At 40.9% G+C, this 21297-nt stretch overlaps 2 protein-coding genes and 1 long non-coding RNA gene across 10 annotated transcripts; 1 reads left to right on the forward strand and 2 right to left on the reverse strand.

The window, feature by feature from the left end:
• Positions 1 to 669: 669 nt before the first annotated feature.
• Positions 670 to 10530, reverse strand: LOC112936009 (uncharacterized). Its single transcript, XM_026024234.2, has 20 exons — positions 10208 to 10530; positions 10032 to 10108; positions 9516 to 9594; positions 9342 to 9416; positions 9096 to 9210; positions 8953 to 9010; positions 8812 to 8883; positions 8441 to 8574; positions 8225 to 8348; positions 8030 to 8097; positions 5674 to 5872; positions 4518 to 4585; positions 4264 to 4334; positions 3821 to 4081; positions 3229 to 3389; positions 3056 to 3111; positions 2853 to 2905; positions 2654 to 2777; positions 1899 to 1996; positions 670 to 1115 (listed from the first exon to the last, which is right to left on the reverse strand). The coding sequence occupies exons 1-20, from the start codon at positions 10325 to 10327 to the stop codon at positions 1044 to 1046; spliced, it is 2085 nt and encodes a 694-aa protein (XP_025880019.2). The 5' UTR covers positions 10328 to 10530; the 3' UTR covers positions 670 to 1043.
• A 178-nt stretch (positions 10531 to 10708) lies between these two features.
• Positions 10709 to 18530, forward strand: LOC112938160 (uncharacterized). 6 transcript variants are annotated; one of them, XR_010739940.1, is made up of 4 exons: positions 10709 to 10856; positions 15298 to 15435; positions 15612 to 15728; positions 18171 to 18530. It is a non-coding gene; the product is annotated as an uncharacterized lncRNA (long non-coding RNA). The 6 variants fall into 6 exon arrangements; XR_010739942.1 differs by having other exon boundaries at positions 15664 to 15728; XR_003241146.2 differs by having other exon boundaries at positions 15669 to 15728.
• LOC4333973 (homeobox protein knotted-1-like 6) lies at positions 11102 to 20809 on the reverse strand. 3 transcript variants are annotated; one of them, NM_001402245.1, is made up of 6 exons: positions 20783 to 20800; positions 20200 to 20663; positions 19939 to 20061; positions 19709 to 19853; positions 12796 to 13028; positions 11102 to 11717 (listed from the first exon to the last, which is right to left on the reverse strand). In NM_001402245.1, the coding sequence occupies exons 2-6, from the start codon at positions 20575 to 20577 to the stop codon at positions 11511 to 11513; spliced, it is 1086 nt and encodes a 361-aa protein (NP_001389174.1). In that variant the 5' UTR covers positions 20578 to 20663; positions 20783 to 20800; the 3' UTR covers positions 11102 to 11510. The 3 variants fall into 3 exon arrangements, with proteins under 3 accessions (NP_001389174.1, NP_001389175.1, XP_066164273.1); XM_066308176.1 differs by having other exon boundaries at positions 11145 to 11717; positions 20746 to 20809; NM_001402246.1 differs by lacking the exon at positions 20783 to 20800 and having other exon boundaries at positions 20200 to 20746.
• Between the last annotated feature and the right edge of the window lie 488 nt (positions 20810 to 21297).

Here is a 21297-nt window from a genome sequence, read left to right on the forward strand (position 1 = left end):
AATGCAAAAATGACACAAGCCAATGCATTTGCATGCTTGCATGCTCAGCAGGGGCACAGATTAATGAGGTCCTGGAATCACTATTCAGTGAAAAAAAAGGGGTGAAATTATTTGGTGCACACTGATGAGAAAGCTTGAGAGAAAGAAAGCTGGGGAGATGCAACAAGAGCAAAAGCAACTTACATGGAACTAGCCTTGATGCCAAAATAAGGAGGGGTCCAGCACTGTGTCCCTTGCAGATTCTTCCCTGCAAAAGGGGATCAGAAATAGGGTCCAAGAATTCAAGAGACAACTGAATAATGATGAAGAAAGGAGTTATTACTGAATACATAAAATGAAAAAAAAAAGCCTCTGCTGACGAGTACCCTTGAATAGTCACGCAGGTTGCAAAGCATCTTTGTTGGCATTGTTGCTTCTTTGCCCCAGTAGGAGTATATTTCAAGAAGAATACCTATTTGATGAGCCATACACTGTACATGCTAACAAGAAACAAATGCCATGATCATATAGCTTCAGGCCTTGAGCACATAGGCAGTCAAAGGACTGTACAGTACTTTTCTCACTGGTGTAAATGATCGTTGCAGAGGGCAACTGGGAAGAGGTGGTAAAAGAGGATTCAGGTCAATCTGGAAGCTTTTGGTACAGCAGCATGCACGGCAAAGAAGTCAATAGCCGTAATTCTCGCTTATGTGTTGTCTGTTCGAGATGCAACACACAGTAGATTTTATTATTAGAGCAGCAGAATGTGGTCCATTACATGCATGTACACTGTCACTGAGCCACTGAAGCCCGGAAGAGACAGAGAGAAGGAAAAAAAAAACCAACCTCGGAGACCCAAAGTTTACAAGACACATACTCCACTACATCCAACACCTATCTTTACTATGGGGATCTACTGTACTTCTTCCGGTAACAATTCTAGTTATCCTGAAAAAAACATTTCTTCACATTTTTTCGTGTCAAAGTGAAAGTAAACTCCAGATGGGATAAAAACAAAGTGGGGGAGCTTCCTCGTTACCGCCACCCTCCCATCCCGACCAATGTTAATAAAGAAAATGGTCGATCATGTGAAAAATCACATCAGCCCCATCAGAGTTGAAGAAATAGGTCTTGACCTGCAACACAAAAGAGAAGAATTGCACAATTTTCAGACGGTGACAACTTTGTATCTTTGCTTTAACCCAGTGATATAGAATAATCTTGAATGATGCCTCTTGCAAATTTTTGCATTGCAGCTTTGAATTTTCGACAAATATAACTGAATTTTTAAGTTATTGCCGCCCACAGAATATACATGACCAAAGGTAGGCACTGTGGAAGTAGCTACTAACTCGTATGCCTTTCTGCCCCCAGAAACAAGTACTATGAATAAAGGCTATCCAGCTTGTGCAAGTTGAACAAAACCTTAGCTTCAGAATTTCTTAGGTGAAACGGATAGGCGCCAAACTATCTTGAATAGGCATCAAATGGAGGCCTGCTGCTATTATGGACAACCAGGATTTCATCTGTGTTGGTCCGTGACAACCTACCAATCTAAATAGTAGTCTGCTGATGCATCATCTGAGCCGTCTGTAGCATTTGGGAAATCGGCAAGCAAAGCAGTTGGCCAGACTTACATTTAACTATTTAAGCATAACAGAATGCCCATTTTTCCCCTAGACCATAAACAAAGCTCTTGATGGTGTATATTTGTAAAACAAGTAATAAAGCTTAAACGAAGCCAACTCAGAGAGTTTTCAGTAAACAGGTACTAATAAAAATTGAGATGGTAGCCATTCAAAAGGGGATTATTTGTTTTTGCCTAATGAGCACGGAAATCCAAGTGTAGAAAGTTTTCTCCAACAGAAAGGAACAGAGTAAGAAATAAGGAACAGAAGACAAAGGGATTTACAACATACCTGAATGGTGCTATGAGCAAAAATCCTTTGTCTACTTTTCTTGAAGCTAACATCTACCCTTTCCCATGGAATTCTGTTCAGACCTTTGAGCATCAGTTCTGCGGTTGAATACATGAGATAATTCAGTTATGATAACCAACATAACCCACATGAAGGACGGAATAATTCAGATTGATGTAGCACACACAAATAACAATTGTTTCAGTCCAACGCAACAAAACAAACAATCCTGGATATATTTAAGCTTATTGAACCTGGATATATGAATACTATGCACTAGATTTGTCAATTATTCTCTTAAAGATACTCCTATAATACTACAGTTCTTATAAATTCCAGTTGCATAAAGTTCCATAAAGAAATGGTTGAAGCCACATCTTGGGGCTCTCTCTTATTCAGCAACTTGACCTCAGCTTTTTGTAAAATAAAAATTATAAAAAGCGTAAGGAACAAAGTCATACAGCGCTGATTCTATTCGGTGGAGTAGTTGTTAAAACATGAAATTATGGTTTCTGCTGATTTCTGGAAGACAAGTATACTATTATGAAACGTTTGAAGCTACCATCGCTCCATTTCAGATCTTCCTGTTTAGTAATTATTGTTCATGTAAGACCAAAAATGTGTGGATATGGGCATATGGCATCAAATAAACCACTTCAAGATATGATCCCTCCTTCTAAAATTCATGGATAAGAACATAAAGAGTAATGAATTCAATAACTTGATTACAGACAAACAGAGAAAAGTTTACACACCTTCCATTTCACTTGTATTTTTCGCCTGATATATCATTGAATCTGAAAAATCAGTATCCTGAACCTTCGGCTTTTCCACATATACAACATGTGGATATTTAACATGATTTATAAAATTTTGGGGCTGATGCAGGGGAATATTCAAACGTAAGAACTCTGTTAAAAGCCCAGTATGAACTTATAGAAAATATATTACTACCTTGGGAAGTTCATGTTGATGGCGTATTGATGATGTTCTCCAGCCAACAATGACTGAACTTGTTGTCAAGGTTGACAGTCTCTCAATTAATCCATAAAAAAGAAATAGGTCAACGAATCTACTAATTATATGTATTTATGAGAGATAAAAAAGCAATAGGTCAACGAATCTACTAATTATATGTATTTATGAGAGAAGGATACAATCGTTACAGATGTTTGAGTAAGCAACACGACGTTTGAAAGAACGCAGAGCCGACCTGCACATAGAACAGCTTATAAGGTATGCAAAATAATCAGCATAAATTTCTTCTAGTGAAACACAAGGAGAACGATTTGTACAGTTGTTTTTACACAAAAACATTTAAATGGCATACATGAAATGGAGATCACCGTAATCAGTAACCATTTGGAGAAGGAGTGGTGGTTTCCCATCTTCAATGTCCTTTAGGAAAAGATGTTTTCCGCTTCTCCCAGCAATCCATGATATGCGATATGCCATCTTTTCCAGTTTATAGGAACCACGGAGAAGGGGTATCTGCATGTGAAAATAAATAACTTAGTAAAGGCATTGTCTAAGAATCCCATCATTCATTGCCACACAACCACGCCAGACCAGTTGCAGTCAATAGTCCACTACAATCATTAATCTACTAAATGGTAATGATAGATGGTAACTTGGTGAGTATTACTATGAACAAGATAGCAGCACATATTGAACAAAGAAAAATAAGCATAAATAATACTGCAGTACCGAGCAAACTCAGGAGCAAAACTGAGAAAAACATCTTAATCATAACATAAACATACAAAATGACCATAAACTGATTTTCCATAAAACTGATGGCATTTATTGGAAACTCATTTCATATATGGTCCTTATTGTCATGCGTGACTATTTATATGGTACAAGATGGAAAGATCCCAATACGTGCAACAAAGATACAGGTTCAAGATTTTGAACGTAACCTGCTTATGTGATCTTGTTCCAAGGTGTGGTGTTGCAAAAGTTATGAAATTAATAGGCTCCAAACCAGCAATTTTGCCTCGATCAATAAGTTGGTTGCTGGAAACATCAGTGATTTGCTTCTCATGCTCTTCATGAGAATCTATTTCTGTAGCACTCTTATATAGCAATGCAATAGCATATCTTGCAATTAATCCACCCAATGAATGGGCAACAAAGGAGATCTTTTGAAGCTCTGGTCTACGCTGAACAAGTGAGAGCACCTTAATACAAACAAGTAAAGGCAGAGGTCAATTAAAGGGAGCGTGATGAAGAAAACTTTAAGGGTTAATAATCATGTCATTAAAAAGTGTTACTTATTTTAAAAGGCAGTAAAATTATCAGTCATAGAGTGTTCAATCTAGCATAGCTTTGAAGCATAACTCATGAATAGTTCAATACCTACCTCCTCTGCTAATCTTGTTCCCATCACATCAACTCCATCGAAAGTTCGAACTGCCCCGTTGCATCCACTGCCTAATAGGGCAACAAAAAAAGGTCACACCATAATGATTATGGATCCTTTTATCTAAGAGGGGATTGTTGAACACCAACCAAACATGTAAACTACCTACTTCTCAGTTTACTTATCCAAATTAGCAGCCCAAAAACAGTAGAAAATATGAACTGAACTTACAGTGCCTGGTGAATTGAACTTACAGTGAACAACCACATCCTCAGGATGTTTTTTGATGAAATGTTTTGCTGCGTAACGCCAATTTTCTGCACTGCACAGTTATTGAAAGGGAAAACCTTTGTGAAATTTGGAAATGGATGTGAATTTGTCCTCACAAAAGTATTCTAGGAACTATATCTTGGAGCTAGACGTTTTATTAATGAAAATTGCAGCCAGATTGTTAACTTGCAAAGAATCTAAGGTAGAATGGATTAATCTGTACCATTCTGCATTCCTTGAATACTTAGAAGCACCTTTTGTGTTTGTGGGTAAACAAGAACATAAAGGTGTGGCGCATTTACTAAAATAAATACTACTAAACACTGAAATTTGGATGATAGCTAAGAAGGTTATAACCTAAAAAGTCATTTTGGGGGTTTACATGTGTACACAGCTGGTTGCCAGCATTGCACATGGATTCATGTTGTACTCTCAAGGAGCATGTGCCAAGACTGCAGCCGCATGAATCACATTATCATGTAGTTATTATATATCTAATGTTCGTCTTACTGAATACTACTACCTCCGTCCCAAAATACATGTCACGAGCACTAGTAGGTGGCACGAGCACTATAGTGAGTTAGTGACTGTTATAAGAACCTTTAGTGGAGAAAAGTGTTTCCATTTTCTTGATGCCATTGACGATGCAAGTGCTCACAACTCACAAGTCACGACTTCACATTTGTTACAGGTGAAGCATCGAAAAGATTCAGAGCAAGTTTTGAAATGTGAAAGCACCACTAGCCGCAGATGATTTTTCAAATCCAAAATTAATCAGAGAATGCTGCTAATTCCTCAACTCGACAATTCCCAAGGTGTTGTCTTGGGATCTACCACATCCACTACACCAAAGTGTGGATACCCATCTGAAACCACCCAGCCTGATTGACACTTTCAGTCCCAAGAGTATAAATTTTGTCTGACAGTGCATCCTCCCTAATTCCTTTATTATAGCAAATGGTACAGTAACAAAGCTAACGGAATCGATACATTCAAATATTAAATACAATCCTAAAACTATATTAGCATTGAAATTAACGAGATTAATCATTGAGCGAATATAGTTTGAAGCTACGGTTGGTGAAACGAAACGCAAAAGAAAAGACACAAAGCGAAAGAGGGTCGAGGAAGACGGATCACCTGCCGACGATCCCATTGACCGTCACGACCAGATGCGTCGGCGCCGGCCTACTCCCCCCTCCTCCGCCGCCGGAGCCCGACGGCCCCTCGTCGGCGGCGGACACCGTGAAGCACCCGGGGCGCGGCAGGCACGCCGCCCTCAGCCGCCGACGCTGACTCTTCTTCTCCCCGCCCTCTCCCTCCCCCTCTGCCATTTTTTACTCTCAAGAAACTCTGACCCGGACACACGGGTTTGCTTGTCCTTGGTCTCCCTCCTCTTATAGCTGCTGGTCGCTGGTGCCTGGTGGTGGTGAGGTGAGGCGTGGCGTGGCGTGGCGCGAGAATTCAACCGAACCGCGCGCTGCGCTGCGCGGGAAGGAGGCAGCGGCGGCGGCTGCTTCCGCCTCGCGCCGCCGTGGTCGCGTGCGCGCGCTCGCCCAGGTTTCGTGGGGTTTTTCTGTTGGTTTTGTGCTGTGCCGGGAAGAAAAGCAGCGGCTTTTTGAGCGCTGCAGTGCTACACGTTCTTACAAAAAGAAAATGATAATCTCAACAGATTAATTTAATTAAATAAAAGTTGCAAAAGATCTAGATGTAATAGTAGCGTGACATATATAATACTATGTGAAACTCCGCGTATTGCTGCGGGAACTTAGTATGATAACAATAAAAAAAAGAACGTGTAAGATAGCTATATAATATCAGATTAAGTAAATTAATGTGGTTTATGATAATTTAAATTTAAATAGTATGTAGAATGATAATTCAAACGTAAAAAGTAAGGTGGTATGACTTTATGGAAGAAGAAAAGTAGGGAGATAATTTGGACTGTAGATTAATCATCTAAAGGCTAAAAATAATTGATGTGATATGACTTAATTAGAGGAAAAAAGGAGAAAGATAATTTGGACCATAGATTAATCATATAATCACTAACTAAGTGAGGATAAAGTATATAAGATATACATTGAAACATTATGTGAATTATGTTGGATGATAATTTAACATGTTTGTATTTGAAAAGCTCTTAAATTATAAAAAATATAAAGATATAGCATGTTTGCATGATGTTTAAATGTGATGATTGTTAGTGGATGATGATGTGGTATCTTGTTAATTAGTGGATGATGATGTGACATCTTGTTAGTGGATGGTGATGTGATATCTTTGCATGTTAAGTTTAAGGAGTTAGTCGGGGATAACTTTATAGTAAGATAGGATTAGTAAGAGGATAAAATTTAAGTACATATAGAATTTTCATTTTTATTTTGTTCTTTTTGTTTTCCTTTTCTTTTTAGTATAGTATTTTTCTTGCCTTTGGAGGCTGGATCGATAATGGACGCATCGTCAGCACGTAACAGCGGAGAGATGAATCTAGAGCTACTGTGACTCTGTGAGAAATTCTCTCGGATGCCCAAACTCCACTTGCATTGTTTTTTTTTCCCCTTGCCTCTAACATGTCATGTGTGGATGTGTTTGTGTCTTTGGTATCAAGCTGTGATTATGTGAAAATGCACACGCCAACACAACAAAACGAGTGTTTCTTGTGGTTCACAATCTTTTGCACAAAGAATGATGCCAATTGTCCTAGATCGATAGGTACTCCTTTTAGTGCCTCCATTCTCATATGCATAGAGAATAAGGACTAATAACCCATTTTCCTTTGGTTCTAGATAGTACTGATGATACTGGTTGTCGTCCTGGGTTTACAAAACTTTGGGTCATTTGGTGTGTTTAGTTTACGTTAAAATTGCTAGTTTGGTTGAAATTGTAACGATGTGATGGAAAAATTAAAAGTTTGTGTGTAGGAAAGTTTTGATGTGATGAAAAAGTTGAAAGTTTGAAGAAAAAGTTTGGAACTAAACAAGGGCTTAATCAAAACGGGGTGTTTGACTTTGCATCACTGGACTGCCCCTTTTTTCAATTATTTGAAACGATTTTTTCACATATACTATAATGTGGAAAGTTGTTGGTAAACTAATTGGAGGTTTGACAGTAGGGGAAACAGGCACGGCAACGAGAAATTCAGAGTCCATCGCCCTCATCCTTCCAAATCTAGAAGGGCGTGTTCGGAAACAGGCTGCACATTTTCAACTGATTAACTGACTCGGTCACCAGGACAATTTGATTCTCATCTCTCTAGAAGCGGACGGCGAAGACCTCATGCCGCTCCATCGATGATGTCTCGAGACTCGACTATATGCTAAATCATCATTTTCTGAATGAAAAAAAAACTGATGAGAGCATCATTCCACGTTGCGCTCTAGAGCTTTCTTTGAGAAAACTGAAACATAACACTGTACATGGCAACTGACTAGTTAGTAATGGTCTCACGAGTGGTTAGAATCAGCTGAAATCTGCCTCTGAAGACTGTTTTAGCGGTCGGTGATCTTCACGGCAACAGGGTCGCTGCAGTAGGGGCAGTTCCCAAACAGAACGTCGAACGACCTGTGAAGTGCCATCAGGTGAGAATGGATAAATTGTGAGAAAATATAAGATCATAGAATACACAAGTTCATATGGAGGTGGTAAAAATATAGTCTTGGCCTCTTGGGTATTGATCATTTTGACGTACTGCCTTGTTGTAGTAATCGCGCGTAACCAGTCTCTCAGGCAGACAGAATGGAAAGCTCTGCTGCAGCTCGGGTTTTCACATGTGTAATCTGTCGTGCCCCCGCTGTGAGTCCCAAGTTCATCATCTTCAGAAGCAAAGACTCAAGGATTAGGGTCAGGATTCAGGAACTACGTCAGACAGAAAGGTTGCACAAACGGACAGAATAAATCTGCTCACCAATTGGCAGATGCTTGGCATAACATATTCCACAATCAACTTGCTCGTCATCTTCGATGTTGACTGAAGGTGGTGGAGGCAAAGCGAAATCCAAGACAGTTGACAGGTTTTCATGGAATTTCTTGTCTGCACTCCTAATAATAGAAAAATATGCTAAATAATAGGATATTTATTACACTTTGCTGCAATCCTACTTTATTAGTACTGGAAATACATAATGAACTATCCTGCAAGTCCTGGTGTTCAGGAAGCAAAATACACATTGGTGTTCAGGAAAGAAGATATTACATTAAGCATGGCTAAGCATGTCAGTATAAAATTTTGTATGGGACATATGTACAGCATGTAATGTAAGAAATCTAAGGATATACCACTTTTTGCAATATTTTCTCCAATTAGTTATCAGTCTGTCCAGTTTCCCATCTGTTCCCAGGAAGCGAACCCTGAGAAAAACTGACCATCAACGATGATGTGTTTGAAGTACTGTGAGTCTGTAATGAAATTGAACTTACTCTGGTAATGATCTGGGCTTTCGCACATTAACATGTAGTAAAAGATAGCAATCATCACCTAGCAGTGCATGGCAACACATGCTTTAAGTGAAGACCACCAAACGAGCAAAACAATTATTTGGTAAAAAACCAAAGTGCATTACCTAAAGCTATACGGCGATGAGACATAGCAAAGGTTGGCTTTGTTGGATCAACAACCCAAAGGACCTTATCAATGTCATCCATTATAGACCAGTAATCTTGCAATATCTTCAGGTGCTAGTTGTGTACAGCGGGCAAGATCACACCACACAATGTAACAACTCAATACGGGTTGCACGTGAATAAGAAGTTCATAAGACTGAATTCATAACAGACTTTTTTGAGAAAAAAAAAAACTCTTCACATACCTCTTGGAACTGGCAGACAACATCTTTTAGTCTTGAGCCTTTTGACCACTGTAATTCTGGTAGATAAGGAACATCCTGTAAGAAGAAAACAAGTTAAATGCCATAACGTGCATTACCATTCCACTCATGACATGAAACATGAGAAAGAAGCATCGCAAGTCGGGCGGGATATACTGCCACAAGGCAAGGAGGACTTGAAGGGTAGTTCATGGGCAGCGTGATCTCCAGTAAATGGTTTCGTCCCTGATCATCCCTGAAACCAGGAAGAATATTACAAACCATAAACTAAAAGTTTACATGAAGTACAAAAGTTAAGAATATCACATAGGTGAAGTGTTTGGATATTTCCTCATATAGTTGTTTGGATATTTCCTCATATAGTTCTGAACTGTTTCCATTCTAATCTCTTCATTAGCTTAATAAGAAGATGTTTGCCGAACAATTTATCAAACAGCAAGACATCTTGCAGTTTCTCCTCCAATCTATAGCAAATAACATTGCTACTCCTCGAAAAAAAAAAGCTTTGCTTCTGAAGCAACTTCTACTGTCAATTTCCTCTCTGGGTGTCCTGATTATAAAATCTGGTTTGCGATTCCATGAGCCATGCATGCTAGTGATGAATGATAAACCACAGAGCCACAGGTCAAACACCACACATGCCGGTAAACATAGGAGACCAGAGATCCTTACAGGATGCGGAAGACCAGGCACGACACGCCGCCGTCGCCCTTGCCGCTCACCAGCCGCTCCCACCCGACCTCTTCGATCTGCAACCACACGAAAACGACAGGCAATCCTTATCAAACACACGACCGACGCAGTGTGACACCACCTGGTTGCGGCATTTCGTCGAGCAGCTGGCGTACCTGCGCGAACACCGCGCTGTAGAACGCGGCCGGCCGCCGCGACGCGTCGCCCGCCCATTCCGGCTCTCCTTCCGCCGCCGCGCGCACGGAGTCGCGCGAGGACGTCGCGTGCAGCGCCATGGCTGTGGCTCGAGAGCGCCAAGGGATCCCCACCGGCGGGGGAGGCGACAAAGCAACCACGCGGCGACTCCCCCCCTCCCCCCCACTTCTTCGATCGCTTCCGTTTACCGGAGACTCACCGTTCGCCAGAAGCAGAGGTGTCGAGAGGAATTCTTGGGCGGCGACCTCGCCGGCGGCTCGCCGGAGCTCGACCAGCGCCGCCTACTTGACCCAACTACCTTAGGGCGGAAGTGGTTTCAGTGCTCGGCCCATATAAGCCCATGAGCCCATATCCGCGATGGCCAAATAAAGGCCCATGGACCAATGGGCCGTCTCAATCCGGTTAGGCCCGAGAAGATACTATACGTGGCCCAAACGGGCCATCTCGCGCTAGGTTGCGTTCCTTGCCGGTTGGGTTACCAACGCCACACGCGCCGCGCCGCCGCAACGGCTCGTGATCCCCCTCGCCCTCCGCCGCAACGGAGGCGCGCGTCCCGGCGCGGCGGCCGCCGGTGGCGGCGCCGCCATCGCCGACGCCGCGAGAGCCCGGGTACGTACGCCGTCTTCCTCTTTCGAGTATATCCCTTTCGTTTCCCCTCCGCTGTTATCTCCTCTCCTGGTGATCTAGCCCATGAGAGCGAGGTAGAATATCGTGATAATCATCATCATCTAACCTATGGAATCAAATCGTATGTAAATCACAACGAATTCGAAACAGAAGATCGATCATCTGAAAGAACACACGCATGCAAAAAAATCTCACCAAGGAAAAACTCGAACGATCAGCAAATTATATAATCAGAAGATAGGAATTAACCAGGTAGTATATAGATCCGAATTATTCAAACACGCACTTAATTAGCAGCAGCAAGAGTAGCGACATTTCGAAGCAATGTGTACGTCTTGGCGTATTAAACCACACAAAAGCATAACCACAACCACCTCATTGTGGCGCAGCAGCAGCAGCTAAAACCGACCCGAGTTGATGCATTAGCTAAGGCAATTGCATTACATATTGCGGCAAGAAACAAAATAAGCACGCAGCCATCCATGGCGTGCGTACGCGCGAGCATCAAATTACCAGGAAGACTAACCTAGGTTCTTCAATTCTCATCACAAACTTTTCAGTAGCTTAGCGACCATTGATTTGGGGTCGAGATCGATCTAGGTCATGGTAGCTGGGGATAAGGAGTAGGCTAGCTAGCTAGCCGAGCCTGTAGAGGCCGCCGTCGTTGATGAAGTGGCCGTCCATGTAGAAGGCGGCGGCGTTGGTCGGGTGGTAGCCGTCCATCATCACGAACTGCATCTCGTCGGAGGGCTTCCAGTGCCGCTTCCTCTGGTTGATGAACCAGTTGTTGATCTGCTTCAGGTCCAGCCCCGTCGACTCCGCCAGTGCCACCTTCTGACTCTCCTGCTCCACATGTAAAATAGATACATAACCATGATCAGGAAATCTGCATGGCGATAGCTTGCATTATATTTTATAGCACAGAAATGGTAGTAGATAACTAGCACTACCTCCGTCAATATAAGAACTTAGGACAAGGATGAAACACATCGTATTACTACGACTTATCCAGATTCGTAAACCAGAACGTGCCCTATTCGTACCTAGATTCTCGTATTTTGGAACGGTGGGAGTAATAGAAAAGCTGCATGGTGATATAGCTTGCAATAGTTTGTTGGCATTGCATAATAATGTCATAGTCTGTCAATGAAAAACTTTCTTGTAACCATTTTTTCCTTCTATTTTAATAACATTTAGATGACCTTTCTTCGGTCATCCCAGCAAAAAAGAAAAAAAAATAGCACAGAAATGCTAGATAAACAGAAAGAGTACTGTTTGGTGCGTTCGATGCCTCTACAAAATTAGGACGGTTTTAGGGGGAAAATGATAAGAAAATACAAGAGCAAAAGTTTGATATATATAGCCTGGGTAAAATACAGAGTTACTTATCCTTCTAGTTTTTTTTTGAAGGAATATCCTGCTAGTTTCGATGCAAACCTTGATGCTAATGACTACAGCGCACCAAAAACAAATAATTAATAAAAATCATGTCCAAGAACTAATGGCTTGGTTGACCAGAAGCCTACCATGACTGACTTCCAATCTAGCTATAGAAATTTTCAAAAATCATTCCAAATAGGTGGTCATAGCTTGCAAATATATATATAGCATAGAATCTACAAATATTTGAATACACCAAACATGCGTATGTCATGCAACATATGTTCCGATTCTCAGGATGGTTTACTTTAGCTTCAGTAATTACATAACGATAGATTTCAAAGGGATGGATGATGCACCAACTAACTATATGCGCCTACATCTGAGTATCTGACCTGAATCTACAGTGCAAACATCACAGGTGTTGGCTGTGCTGTACGCCTGTACCAAAACTAGAAGTAACTTATATTTAATGTTCAGCATCCCTAGTCATATAGATCATAAGATCAATATGGAAAATTAAGAAGATGATGAATCTTACCGAGGGGTAAGGCCATTTGTAGTGCAGCTCCCACCAGTTGAGGAGCTGTTGACGAGCATCCTTGGGGAGCTTCCCTTTTTTCTTCTTCTTTGACAGTTCTTGCTTCAGGGAGCTCAGGTATCCACTGTACTTCTTCAGCAAATGGTGCTTGAGCTCCTGATCCACACCATGTGCATCAATCTCAGGTAGCTCTGTCTCTCCTCCGCTACCTTCTTGGTCCTCCTCAGAAGAGCCTTCAAACATGTCACACGAAATAGTTAGCAAAGACAAGAAATTGATTATGGTTCACATAGGTAGACTAATTCAAAAGAAATCAGGAAAAACGTGTAGATCTCTTCAGTAGTTATTCAAATTAAATTAAGTAGACCAAAGAATGCAGTCAGATAAACGATAAATATTTGATTACAAGGGTGGACGAGAATAACATGTAAACTACATATTAGCTTTACAATATATGTAGCTGGCGCTGTACCTATCGAAATCGACAAAACAGGCAACCTATTTTGCTATGAATTCAAACGAGAGAATTTAAGTTGCAGCAGAAAATATACATAAGAACACTGTGCTTAACAAAATCAGATGATGGTCTACGAAAATGAAGATACTGGCAACACAGTACTTGCTCTTAGAATAGAAGTTTTTTTTTTGAACAGTCATGCCGTTGCCTACATTTTATATAAAGAAGAAGAAGGTGTCCCATTTTAAGGAGACTCTTATAATAGAATTTATCCGCTGGTGTAAAATGTCAGGTGATAGTAACTTGTAAACTTTTCCTCACATAAATGGTAAGTATCTTTCCTCATTCTCTCGAGGGGAAAAAAGAAAAAAAAACTTATTGTACAGGAGTAGTGTTAAGAAAACCCATCCATAATAAGTTAGTGTTTGTAAAACAGCGTACAAAGCAAGCACACAATATTCTCAACACATCCTTGTCTAGCCATTATCTACTCCCTCCGTCCCTAAATATAAGGGATTTTGGTTGGATGTGCGTCACATCCAACCAAAATCCCTTATATTTAGGGACAAAGGGAGTATTCAATAGCTAGATCTTAAAAACATTCTGACACAACGAAATAAAATGGTAAGACTATGACCAGTTGAATATGCTTATCTTTCATCGTTAGAATTTTTTTTTTCAGAAAAAGAACCATTCAATTACTTCCTCTGATCAAAACCATTTGCAAGCGCAAGATTTCTTCAAACTCTTGAAATTTCAACCATCAACAATTTCTCAAATGCTTATATTCAAAACAAAAGAAATGCTTTTTGTAGATTTACCTCCAAAAGTAAAGTTATAATACCATAAATGTATTAGATTTGATTAAGTTATTCCAATATAAAATTCATTGTCGGAATTTTAAAAGTTTAGACCAAATCTTGTCCTAAACATCAAATATTTATGACCAAAGGAGTAGCATCTGAAAAGAATTACTCCCTCCATTTCAAATCACTTTTTCTAGCTTTGTTGTCCTAAGTCAAACATTTTTATCTTTTGACTATTATTTTCTAGAAATTCATATGGTTTAACATCATTAGAATTATGTTTTCGGATTCACCATAAGAAAATATTTTCTCAACATATATAATTCGCATGCTCTTAAACTACAAGAATTTCTAAAAAAAAAATTGATGGTCAAAGATAAAAATGTTTGACTTAGGACAAACCTAGAACAACAACTAATTTAAAACAGAGGGGGTATAAAATTAATTAAACAAAATAATAACCATGTTCAAGGATAACAGAGCACTGCATGAGAAATGAACCCTACAAATAACCATAAGAGGACTAATTCTGTTTTAGTGAATTATCAGGCATATTAGGTACAAGAAATGCAGTATATAAATCTCTTAAATAATGTCTTGGATTAAATAATTACAACTGTCAAAGTGTAGTTAACCCTTTGCGCTCTTTTAGTGCAAAGATGAGATAGTTTCTCTGATGTAAACAGTCCTGATTGGGATAAGAGTGTGATGAGTACTACGATAGTTCTACGACAAGTTTACTTAGCTTTAGTAAGGAATAACATTTTTTTCTTCCTGTGGAGTAAATATCAACTAATTATGCAAGGATAATACAGGTCCTAGCGATATCTAGGTCGACAGGCCTATTAAATTTTATTCCAAGGCAAAATATATAGATTGATTGCACTCAAAACAGTTTCAGTAGAGTTGTCAGGAAAATAATTTAGTACTTTTAATTTATTTACTACATGCAAAGAACAATGCTAAATGTAGCGCTAAATACTGTAAAAGGTCGTTTATTTAGAGTGTATGCACGTAGTTACTGATGCCATAAATTGGCTAAATTGGTGCATTGGATAATCTGTGGTGCTAGTTTTTTTTTCTTTTTATGTGTAGCAAGTCAATATCTCACCAGTAAACTGTTTATCTTAATGGTTAATATCTTATATAAGTAGTCTGTTCATTTGAAATTTTGTGGAGTCTGATTCTATGGTATCAATTTTGCTGTGAAAATTCACAACTTTTTAATTGTTTTTGTAGCTTGGGTGAACCGGGTATTCTCTCCTCTACTACGCTAGATTAATTCGTACATACAAGACTACTGAAAATCAGCTGATATCCTAGAAATGAGAAGAAGATAACTTCGCTTTGGACACAATGGTTGTTCAATTGCCACCTGTATGTTAAATTCTCTACCCTACGAGTATTTTTCAAAGCCACAAAACCTCTCCTATCTAAGAAAAGATGTGTTTCTAGTTAAATGTAGGATACAAAGGCCTGGTACAACATCCATAATTTTGTATTTGTGCATTTCTACAGAATATAAAGAAGAATTATTTGTACTTGTCAAACAGCTTTTGAACTTGCGGCATTGCTTCATCATCTCATCTTGCTCTTTAAAAGAAGTGCAGGGCGAAGCCAGGTTCTACACCCATCCTTACACTGGAACTTTTGCAGCCGTAAATTTGGAGGTATGTGTGTCTTTTTTTTGTAACGATTTGCTTTAAAACAATATACTAGTAGCATACTTGTGTATGTTCAACATTTCAGCACAATTATTTATCATTTATTTAAAAAATTCATGTTTTAAATATTTAATATATATTTAGTTATGATCAATTGCAACTCATGGATGATGGTGCTAGCATATTCATGTAATCATGCATATCGGTTACTTGCATGAAGTTCTAAAACATAAGGCCACATTAGGGGGGAAACAAGGATCAATAAATGAAGGGTTAGACGATTTTCCCCACATTTGTTCCCAACTTGTGAAGAATTACTGCTTATGTAAGGAGCAGAGAACATTGGTTTACTCTGCAAAATGAAGAAAAACAGGGAAAGATAATACAGAAGCTAATTTTGACTCAGGCATTCTTGGTCGGACTCCCTGTAAAACATCTATAAAAAGGTCAGACACATCCAAATATTCACAGGAGCAAGACAATTATTTCATGTAACCCACGGGAAAATTTTCAAAAATGACAATATGAGTCATGGGTAAATTCTACCACAGCACATCTTGTATTGTGTAGCACAAAATATTGCACTTCTATAAGACTTTATTTGGTCAATATAACATGAATCATGTATAAAAATAATGCGCAACTTAATTTTTCATAAATAAATAAGAAACATTAGTATCTATGCGAAAATAATGCCAAGGAAAAAACAGAACAATCAACTGGGAGAGGTAGCCGAATCACTGCCTAAATAGTTCCTTTGTGTTCACTAAATAGATGAAAATATATATTATTGAATATAGCAGCTTTACATTAAAAAAGGAAAAAGAAAAGCAAGAGAGTGTTCTAGGAGCTGCACTCGCATGCAAACAAAATATTGATGGAATGCATCATGCAAGTTGCAATATTTGTAGGATTTTTAAGACTCAATTTTGAAGAACTAAGTTAATTAAAGAGATATTTTTGTTTTAACTTGCATTAACCAAAAACTACAGCTAATAAAATTAAGAGCAGAAGCAAACGAAGAGGACCTTCATTACCCAGCAGAACCTCAGACTAAATGTACAGAAGATGTCTGACACATCAAGAAAAAGGAATGCCAGACACAGAAACTCCGGAATTTAGAAATGGAAGAACCAACACTATCGATTTGGCAATCACAAAAAGACATGAGGGGAACAATTATCATCCAAAAAATTTTTGTTAACTCAATTTGTCGAGTCATACTACTGTCCTCCAGTTGCATGCATTGTCTTTTCTAGTGACGTACGTTCCATTGCAAAATCAGTCAGCTCTTTTCCATCCCATTGTTTTCTTTTGTTTGCTTTTTAGCAAGCAAAGTTTCAGTATCTCTTTTGGTGTTGCCTCGAGACAAACGGAAACTCGTGATATCTGTGTCCCCTGCTTTTGCATGGCCTTGAAAGAATGCATGCAACGAAGAATCTTGGAGTACATCAGGTGCAACATCAGTCAGAAAAATGCAGTGTTGTTTTGTGATTAAAATCAAGCTATGGTCCTAAACACAATTAGGAATGATCACCTGCAACCTTGACCGGGTGATATTCAGGTTGCCTCGTGAATCAGGTAAGCCAGTCATATTTTTTGGAAAAGAGAACGCATATAGAGTAGATGTGCGTCTACCTAGGTCCAAGTAGTAGGACAAAGAACAATTGAACCTGAGAAGAAATGAGTTGACAGCTGAAAAATACAGACGCATTTGAACTCGGACTAGCCTTGGAAAGCATCCAATGTTTCTTGACCGCCATTACATCTATGAGAGAGAATGAAGAGAACTAGAAGAAGACTGGCAAAAAATACACGAGTAGTACTCTATAGTGGAGTATATAATACTGGTACTACTAGTATAGCCAAGGAGATCACCCAAAATATTGCAAGGAGATCTCACATCAAATAATAGGCTATGCTCTTGCTTAACTGTATCTTTCTCGAGGCTAGCTCTGACCGTTCTGTCCATGCGACTTCACTGGTCAGAAAACACAGAATACCAAGTCATGGAGTATACTGCTGTACATTGGATTTCTACACAAGACTGACCTACTGTATAGTATACTATCCCATTTACTCATCTGTCTACCTACTACGTATATAGTAGAGTGTGTAGGAATACATCTATCTGACCATTGGATTTCTACACAAGACTGACCTCACTACCTGTTCAGGTTTCCTATTTCAACAAACTTGTTCAGGGTTTTAATCAATTTCTACACATATGCATCTGAATTCACTATTGATATCCTGCTTCTGTGCATGCAACACACATGAGATGGCAGCTTCTACCCTACTACATGCTCCAATAATGAAGTGATTGTGTGGCATAGTAGTAGCAGCACCTGTGCATGCATGGATACAGCTCCTGATGAGCGAAAAACCCTGCACAGTGAGAGTGTCAACTGTGTGCTGGTACTGCTACTTACTATGCTCTCGTGACAGGTCATTAGAGAAGGCCTATCTGGAACCACCTGATGTCTACATTTTAAAATTTAGCAAAGACTAAAAGAAGAACACCACAAGAACACAGGCAGGCACTGTGTATCCACACAACAATCTGGAAGACCACAGCAACAACACCACCTCACATAACCAAGAGAAGAGAGATTCTAGGACAACAGGTAGCCACTTCGTTTCTCCAGGGGGAGTGAAAGATGACAAGAATATTGTTCTGGCCTTGCGTGACAGATGGGGGATGCATCTCTGAACATGTACATCTCTCTCTCTCTCTCTCTCTCTCTCTATGTGAGATGTTTGTGCAGAGGGATCAGTAAAACACACAACATGTGTGTCCTTGCTCCACTGACATACGGCAGTGAGACTCCTCGGCTACGCACTGTTTGCTTGCACAGTGAGCTAAAGCCTTTACCCCCAAAACCCTAGAAGAAGAACATGGTAAGGACGGACTCCTCTCATCACCACCGCCTTTGTTTCCATCCCGGGGAAAAGATGTGGCTGAGCCAAAGAACTTCTTCTCTCTACTCGGGAGAGTCACATGCACATGTTCTTTCAGAAAGGGAATCGAAACTCAACCAGCTGCCGGCATGAGAGGCATAGTATATAAAATTTTCCATTATCTAAAAAAAAATAAAAGAGTTGCATAAACGCCAAGAGAACCCAAGGGAGAACCTCAATGATATTAGGGACATATTATTCCTCAAGATGAAGATGGAGATGAAGATGTACTATGATTTTAGAATGATTTAGCTTACAGTAGATTTATTAATTTCCGAAAACCCTAGGTATTGGGATATCTATAATGTAAAAACCCCAAGGTTCTGCAGTTTATTTCAAGAAACTTAAGATTTGGGGCAAAAATGTTTAGCACTACCCCAGATAATGTTACGAATGTCCCGAATCCCCAGGTTTTGCGAAATGTACTTAAACTCTTTAGCTTAATCTTTTTCTAATCAGGGTATCGATTTTAAATATAGCAAAAACATCAGGAGATATCTGAAGAGCCAGACCACAAAATCGTCAGTGTGCTAGTAGCTGCACTGAACACTGAGATGCACATGTGCCGGTGACTACTATTCCTTCCCAACAGAAGAAATGATCAGCGGTAGAAGCCCAGATGGAAGAATCCCACATGCATGGCCAAGAAAAGCAATCAGGGGAAAAGAATCTTTTGGAAACCCTGATGAGAACTTGCGGGATTTAGAGCACCAAACACCGAGCCAGCAGACCAGATCATCTGCAGGGTTCACTGACACGCATGCATGTACGAGGAAAAAAAAGACATGAACACACAGATGCGTTTTTCCTGGCCCAGAAATCACACATGGTAGATGCAAGAAATAGACCAAATCAAACCGTCAGCAAACCAGCAAATAGATCGAATCAAATGGACAAAAGGGACAGCAAGAACAAAGCCGATGAAACCGTGATATAAACCAGCAGATCGATCGAAGAAGATGACATGCAATGGATTAGTACATGGATAGAAGAAGATGGAAGGATGGATGGATGTGTTGTGTTACCGGAGGAAAGGATATTGCGAAGCGATCTGCCGGAGATGGAGAGCGTGTTGAGCTGCGTCTCCACCCTCCTCAAGAACTCCATGGCCTCCTGCAGCGGCCTCGTCAGCTCCTCCCTGTACTTCACCAGCATCTCGTGGTACGCCTCCTGCACACGCACGCCGCCGGCGAGCGAGCTCAAGATATCGAAGAGGAAGGCGAGCAACAAAGAGAGTGAGAGATTGCGAGCTCACCATGAACTGGTCCAGCTCCGGCTCCGTGGCGGCGCCGAGGACGCCGAGCGCCGTGCGCTGGCGAAGCTCCAGGTCCTGCGCCACCGCCGTCAGCCTCGCCGCCACCTCCGGCGGCGCCCCAACCTGCAACCCACCACGACACATACGCTATGTAAGCTGAGAGCGAGCTTGACATGAGATCATGTAGGAGATGCGCGCGGCGGCGAGAGCATGCATGCATGGAGGTAGCTAGCTAGGCTACCACATGTGTGTGGGACTTGCCTTCTGGCAGTCGAGGTAGGCGGCGAGGAGGGAGGAGTAGTGGGGGTGGGAGATGATCTTGGCCTTGATGGCCTCCACGTCGGCGGCGTACGACGCCGACGCCGACGCCTCCTTCGCCTTGCCGCACGCGTCGAGCAGGCTGCCGTTCGCCAGCTGCAGCACCGGGTTGCCGACCGCCGCCGCCGCCGTGTTCAGCGTGAGCGGCGTGTGCGCCATGCCGCCGGCCTGCGTCTGCTGCTGCTGCAGCTGCGGCGGCGGCGGCGGCGCGACGATGGCGCTCAGGGAAGAACCCCACGGGTGGTGGTGATGCTGATGCTGGTGGCCGCCATGGACGCCGCTGGCTCCGACGACCCCGAAGTGGTGGGAGATCTCCTCCATGAGAGAAGCTCAAGACACGCAGGATAAGCTAGCTAGCTGCAGCTAGGCGATCTCCAGTGAAGTATTGGTGCAGCGATCGAGCTCTCCTGCGCAACGCAAAAGTTAGGCCGTAGCTCGAGCTATTGAGGTGAAGTTCTTGGACGAAGAGAAAGAGGAAAAAGGAAGAACCGGAGAAGAGGTAGGAAGAGTGTGCCTTGTTGTTTACCTTGAGCTGAGCTGAGCTAGCTCTCACTCCTCTCCCTCTCAATATCAAGCTATAAGCCATAAGCCAGCTGCAAATATATTTTAAGAAGATAAATGAAGAGAGAAGAGCAGCGGGCTACAGATTTGTAGTCAGCTATAGCACAGACTCAGTGTGTATGATAGATGGGACCAGATATTAATAATGTAGTATATAACTATTGTATGAATAAGCTATTAGATTGATTATAGATGAATTAGAGCTAGTAGTTAGCTATACTATTGAACTTGCTCCAAGCTATCATTAGAGGTAGAGAGGAAAAGCTGGAAGCCAATACAGCTACTGCCTTTGGAGATAGAGAGACAGTGTTGTGTAGTTGTAGGGTAGTAGAGGAGTGGAGCCTTGCTTTTGCATGTCAAATCAAAGGAGTGGCTTTTGTAGGGAATTTTCTCTGGCTCGCGAGAGGGGATTAGTTTTTTCTTTAATTCTTCTTTCTGATGAGAAACACGATACGCTTTACTACTACTACCACCTTTGTT

The sequence above is a fragment of the Oryza sativa genome, chromosome 3, assembly GCF_034140825.1.
Source record: "Oryza sativa Japonica Group chromosome 3, ASM3414082v1".
NCBI classification, from domain to species: Eukaryota; Viridiplantae; Streptophyta; class Magnoliopsida; order Poales; family Poaceae; genus Oryza; species Oryza sativa.

Coding starts and splice junctions, on each gene's coding strand:
- LOC112936009 (XM_026024234.2), bottom strand. CDS start 10,327: ATGGCGCTGCACGCGACGTCCTCGCGCGACTCCGTGCGCGCGGCGGCG. Junction 8,884..8,952: donor AAGCCCAGATCATTACCAGA/GTAAGTTCAATT, acceptor AGTTTTTCTCAG/GGTTCGCTTCCTGGGAACAG. Junction 2,778..2,852: donor ATCAACATGAACTTCCCAAG/GTAGTAATATAT, acceptor CCCCTGCATCAG/CCCCAAAATTTTATAAATCA.
- LOC4333973 (NM_001402245.1), bottom strand. CDS start 20,577: ATGGAGGAGATCTCCCACCACTTCGGGGTCGTCGGAGCCAGCGGCGTC. Junction 20,062..20,199: donor CCTACCTCGACTGCCAGAAG/GCAAGTCCCACA, acceptor GGTGGGTTGCAG/GTTGGGGCGCCGCCGGAGGT. Junction 13,029..19,708: donor TCGCAATATCCTTTCCTCCG/GTAACACAACAC, acceptor ACATGTTTGAAG/GCTCTTCTGAGGAGGACCAA.